At 59.1% G+C, this 6,000-nt stretch overlaps 1 protein-coding gene across 1 annotated transcript; it reads left to right on the top strand.

Annotated features, from left to right (window-relative positions):
• Positions 1 to 412: 412 nt before the first annotated feature.
• On the top strand, positions 413 to 2,587 carry LOC126161226 (serine/arginine repetitive matrix protein 1-like). Its single transcript, XM_049916967.1, has 3 exons — positions 413 to 613; positions 665 to 1,486; positions 1,823 to 2,587. Exons 1-3 carry the CDS (start codon positions 413 to 415, stop codon positions 2,585 to 2,587), a joined length of 1,788 nt encoding a protein of 595 aa, XP_049772924.1.
• The last annotated feature ends 3,413 nt before the right edge of the window (positions 2,588 to 6,000 follow it).

Consider the following 6,000-nt stretch of genomic DNA (forward strand, 5'->3'; position numbering starts at 1 on the left):
CTCCCACCGGACTTCAACACGGAGGAACTCCACGTCATCGCGGACGTCCCTACACTCCGACAGCGGTTCCAGAGAGCCGCGCAAACTTTCTACGAAAAGACCGCGAACTCGCGCAACCCATTGGTGCGAGAACTCGGCCGAAGACCACACTGGCGCGCAACTCTGCGCTGGCCAGACTTACTTCGCCATCAGCAAGATTGAGCCGAAGTAAAGACATTCACAAAACAGTGTTCATAGTGCAGAACAGGATATAGACAATAAGAAAAGACTTTCCCTAGATGTAAGATATAGACGTTAGAAGGAACAGCGCCAATGGCGCTACAGACTTCTACAATAGCATGGAGACGCAGTCCACTGCGTCCCACGACATTGCACAGTCGGCCGGGCGCAGGCAGGCACGCCCGAGTTAGCGATGCCGAGCGAGACGGACGCACGCGCCGAGCGCTCCGCTCCAGAGGCCGCTAATGCGTCTCCGACAGCTCCAGCGGACAGGGCCGCGTCCCTGCACGCTAACGGGGTCGAGTCGAGTACGTCAGATTCGCTACGGAGCGTCTCTAATAGTACTCCTCCCTCAACGAGCGTCGACCGTGCTCACGCCTATCGCGTCACTCGCGTAAGTGAAACCGCGCTTTCGATATCTAGCGAGTGTTGTGCGTCGTTGCAGCTGCCGCTGGAGACGCCTGTGGACGTCCCCACCGCGCAGCAGGACATCGACGAAGCACTCCAGCATCTGGTGAGTCTCATGCCGCAAGCAGCCGCTGCACCCCTCGGAGTCGACTCCGATAACGACGAAGAGGAAATGCAGACGGAGCAGACATCGGCAGGCTCACAAGCGTCAACGTCGCGCGCCTCGAGGAAGAGGCAGAAGTCCGACGACGACTCCTCAGCCCCGGACGCGCGCAAGTTCCGCAAGGAAAACGCGCTAAACGGCACCAAAACCGGGACGAAAATTCGCCGCCGCACGCTGAAGTCCAAAGTGGACAACGACGGCTTCGTAGCTCCCACGAAGACCGCAAAAGCCACACGACAACCGACAGCAGCACCAGTAGGCACGAGCAACAGCTTCCAAGCACTAAGTGACTCGGAAGACGAGGAGCTGACTCTGCCACCGCTGCAGCAGCGTCGCGCACCGCCGCCGCTTATAGTGAAGTTTGAACGCCACTTTCGTGAGCTGCAGAACGCTCTGAACTTGCTGATTGGAAGGGACAGCTACACCATCAGCACGTCAGGCGATGACCTTCACAAAGTGAAGGTGAAAACCACCGAACACTTTGTGAAACTCAGCGAGGAATGCACCAGACGGGGCTGGAATTTCTACACCTTCAGCTCCAACAGGAAGAAGCCCCTGAAGGTTGTATTTCGAAAAATCCCTCGCACCTTAAAGCCGGAAGAGGTGAAGGAAGATCTGGAACAAATGGGCTACTGCGTCGAGGAAGTCATAAGAATGAAACTTCATCGCACCAAGGGACGCAACCCGCTCTTCCTGGTAATTGCAAGCAACACGGCGGAAAACCGGAAGCTTTTCCAACTCAAGCGGATAGGCAACTTGGAAGTGTGTGCAGAAGTGCTACGCAACAAAGCTGCATACGCTCAGTGCTTTCGCTGCCTGGAACTCGGCCACTCGACTAAGTACTGTGGAATGCCCGAGTATTGTGTTAAGTGCGGTGAGCAACACGCCACCGAAGCGTGTGCTAAAACTGGTGTACCACACAAAGACTTTACGCCCAAGTGCAAACTCTGTGGCGAAGAGCACTGCGCAAATTATAGAGGCTGCACAAGACACAAAACGTTTGCGGCTCGCGCCCGCGGAAACGAAACGCAGCAGCGAAGAGTTTCGGCGGGAACGTCGCACCCACGTGGAGCCCCAACGCACAGCCAGACAAAGAGGAGACGAGGCCGCCGAGGCCGCGCATCCGGCCGACCACATTCCGAGGCGGTCGTCAACCTCGCCCAGCAGCGCGGGAACTCCGACGCCCGGAACAAAGAGCGGCAGCAACCCCACAGGCAGCCGCAGAACGCCCCACCGGCAATGGAGCGCGATGGCGGACAGACTCCGCCCGCCGCCTCACAGCAGGTACAAGCGCGCCTTCACGCAGCACCGGCCGCAGCCAACCAGGCCGCAGGCCCGCCTTCCCCGCCGCAGCGAGCCGCGCCATTGGCGGCCCAGCCGCAGGTAGTTCCCCCGCCTGCGCCCCTACCTCGGCAATCAGCTCCTACCACTGCGCCTCGCCGTAACGGAGCGGACCAATCAGCGCCGCCCGTCCCGGACCGGTCCAGCATGGCCGACTTCCCTGAACCGCGATGGCGTCGGCAGCGGCCAATCACCGGCCAGCAGCCTGCTCCAGCAGCCCACACCAACGGCGCCCAGCAGCGCAGCGGCAACCGGACCACTGGCGACGGCCATACTGTCGGCCCCCGACAAAATGGCGTACACACCGACCGCCATGATGTCGGCCCCCGACAGGATGGCGACCGCATCGACCGTCTCCTTGACACGATGCAACTAATGATGGCTCGCGTGACCGAGCTGATGGCCGCAGTACAGCAAGTACTCGCCATAGCCTCTTCCACCGCCCATCATGCCTGAAAACCCAAGAAGCCTCAGGGTCTGCGTATTCAACGCCAATGGCCTGAAAACGCAGGACGGTGAATTCCGGCAGTTTCTGCGCGACGAGGACATAGACATCTGCCTCGTCGCGGAAACTCACCTAAAGCCAGGCGTACGAGTCGGCGTCGCTAATTACGTCTGCCACCGCTACGACAGGCCGACTGCAGGAGGTGGGACGGCCGTTTACGTTCGGCGTTCCATCAGACACCATCGGGTTCCCGTGCCAGAACTGACGTCGACTGAAGCAGCCGCAGTCGCAGTCGACACTGTGCACGGCAGGATAACCTTCTGTGCTGTCTACAGGCCGCCGCGTGGACAACTAGATGTCGCGGACGCCAACAAACTCCTGTCCCTCCAAGGAAACCTTATACTTGGGGGCGACTGGAACGCGAAGCACGCGGCATGGAATAGCCGCCTTACGAACACCAGCGGCAGACGGCTACAACGCATAATAGAGCGTCACGACGCCGTCGCAGTAGGCCCACACGACGCCACCATCTATCCAGCACGCGGACGGGAGGACGTGTTGGACTTTATTATAATGAAGGGCATACGGCAGCAAGTGGCGGCCAGCACTCGAACGGCACTCGCGTCCGATCACTTGCCAGTCATCTTCCTGCTCAACGCCGACGTAATGCCGTTGCAACGCAGAGGACTCGACCTACGAGGTATAAATTGGGAAGAGTACCGAGCGAACGTCACGGAAGCCCTCACGACACTCCCCGACGTCGACGTCGAAGGCGTGGACGCCGCACTACAGCACCTGTCTCAAGCCCTCACAGATGCAGCCACGGCCGCAACACCCGCGAGGCGTCCAGCGGAGGAAGTTCACCTCCCTCACCAGCTCCCGCAACGCATCCGAGACGCCATAGCAGCTAAAAACAGGCTGCAGCGAGAGTGGCAGCTCACGCGAAACCCGCGCACCAAGCGAGAATTAAATCGGATGCGCCGCCACATCAGGGCGGATGTGGATGCGCATCGAAACGCTGAGTGGGCTGCAAAAATAGGGCAACTTAACGTCGAGGACGGGTCGGCGTGGAAGTCCATGAAAAGCTTCCTACGCCGCACGCAGCCCATACCGCCTCTGCTAGTGGGTAACAGGTTTGTTAGCGAACCAGACGCCAAGGCTAACGCATTGGCTGATGCTTTCGCTGCAAACTTTACCCCTATGGAGGACCCAATAGACGAGGAACACGTCCGACTCGTAGCAGACCGTCTTCCAGTCTTCCTACGTGAACGCGCAGAGGACGACGAGATTCAGCCTGTCTCGTCGGAAGAAGTGCAACTACAGCTTCGCCACCTTCAGCCCAAGAAAGCAGGCGGAGCAGACAACATTACAAACCTAATGCTGAAGCAGCTTCCCGACGCCGCAGCACAACATCTTGCGGCCATCTTTAACGGGATTCTGCGCTCCAGCGCGTTTCCAGCCTGTTGGAAGCATGCTGAGGTAGTCGCCTTGCCGAAGCCGGGGAAGGACGCACGCATTGCGAACAACTACCGGCCCATCAGCCTTCTACCAGCAACTTCCAAGGTCTTCGAAAGGTTGTACCTGGTCCGCCTGCTGGCGCATGTAAACGCCGAAGGAATTCTCCCTGACGAGCAGTTCGGGTTCCGTCGGGAACACGCGACGACGCACCAGCTGCTCCGCCTGACGGAGGAAGCGTTCGGAGCCGTTGATCGACGCAAGTATTTCGGCGCTCTCTTGCTGGACGTGTCTCGTGCCTTTGACTCCGTGTGGCATGACGGCCTCCTGTTCAAGCTTCTTGTGCAGGGGGTACCTGTGTCGCACGTAAGGCTCCTGCAGAGCTACCTGCAGGAAAGGACGTTTCACGTCCGTGCTTCCAGTGGAATTTCCACGGAGCGCCGTATACTTGCGGGTGTACCTCAAGGCTCGGTCATCGGTCCGACGCTGTACTCCCTCTATACCGCCGACCTGCCACGCACGAACCGCGTCCAGACGGCACTATATGCCGACGATACGGCGATCTACAGTAGCAGCTGGAGCGTCGACGTCTTGCAGCGGCGTCTACAGGCAGCCACCGACGAGCTCTCGGAGTGGGCTAGAAAGTGGCGCCTCGCCTACAACGGAGACAAGAGCCAGGCGATAATCGTCACAAATCGCCCCCTCCGTCAAGACGCGCCGACAGTATCGGTGAGTGGTGTGCCAGTACCTTGGAACCGCACCGCCAAGTACTTAGGCGTTACTTTAGACCGGCGTCTCACATGGCAGCAACATATAGAAGCAACCAGAGGAAAGGCACTGGGTAGATTAAGGCTGCTCTACCCAGTGCTCAACCCCACGACAACGCTGCCAGAAGACGTCGGTCTTACGCTGTACAAGGCCGCCATTCGACCGCTGCTGGAGTACGCCGCAGTCGTGTGGGGCAACACGGCTGAAACCAACCTCAAACGCCTGCAAACAATACAGAACAGGGCGTTGCGTCTTGCACTGCATCTACCCAAGGACTTCCCCACAGAGGAACTCCACCATGTCGCTGGAATCAAGCCGCTGCGGCAAAGATTCCGAGAAACAGCGACGACTTTCTATGAAAAGGCCGAGAGGTCAACCAATCAACTGGTTAGAGGACTCGGCCACCGGCCACACTGGCGAGCGTCCCTTCGCTGGCCAGACTTGCTGCGTCAGTAACCACGCAGCATACCTTAACACGAAGTCCGCAGTGCAGGACAGCATAAGAAGACATAAGCCTACCCCATAACTAAGACTCTGCCTATTGTAGGAAAAATAGCGAAAGGCTATTAGAAACTACAACCTCGTCACGTGGAACAAACACGCATGTTCCACACATTAGCACACCTGGCGCCGGGCGCAGACCGTAGCCGACTCGCTAGCGCCGGGTGAGGAGCCAGCCGCTGCAGCAGACGTTTTGCTTGCCTTGAGCTTTTTTTGAGGATTTAGAAGAGATGACTGGCCGCGGCAAGGGAGGAAAGGGGCTCGGCAAGGGTGGCGCCAAGCGGCACCGCAAGGTGTTGCGCGACAACATCCAGGGCATCACGAAGCCCGCGATCCGCCGCCTGGCTCGCAGGGGCGGCGTGAAGCGCATCTCTGGTCTGATCTACGAGGAGACCCGCGGAGTGCTGAAGGTGTTCCTGGAGAACGTGATCCGCGACGCGGTGACGTACACTGAGCACGCCAAGCGCAAGACTGTGACGGCCATGGACGTGGTGTACGCCCTGAAGAGGCAGGGGCGCACCCTGTACGGTTTCGGCGGTTAGGCGCGTCGCAGCCGGTGTGCTGTGCCGCGTTGGCCTTCCCGCGGCCGTGGGAGAGACGAAAACGGCCCTTTTCAGGGCCACCACACTGTTCGGAAATTGAAAAGTGCGAAAGAGTCTGTGTTGTTGCCTGCCTGCCTGCCTGCCTGCCTTCTTTCTTT

Source organism: Schistocerca cancellata, unplaced genomic scaffold (genome assembly GCF_023864275.1).
Source record: "Schistocerca cancellata isolate TAMUIC-IGC-003103 unplaced genomic scaffold, iqSchCanc2.1 HiC_scaffold_1172, whole genome shotgun sequence".
Classification (NCBI taxonomy): Eukaryota; Metazoa; Arthropoda; class Insecta; order Orthoptera; family Acrididae; genus Schistocerca; species Schistocerca cancellata.

Coding starts and splice junctions, on each gene's coding strand:
- LOC126161226 (XM_049916967.1), top strand. CDS start 413: ATGCCGAGCGAGACGGACGCACGCGCCGAGCGCTCCGCTCCAGAGGCC. Junction 614..664: donor ACGCCTATCGCGTCACTCGC/GTAAGTGAAACC, acceptor GCGTCGTTGCAG/CTGCCGCTGGAGACGCCTGT. Junction 1,487..1,822: donor GACGCAACCCGCTCTTCCTG/GTAATTGCAAGC, acceptor AACGAAACGCAG/CAGCGAAGAGTTTCGGCGGG.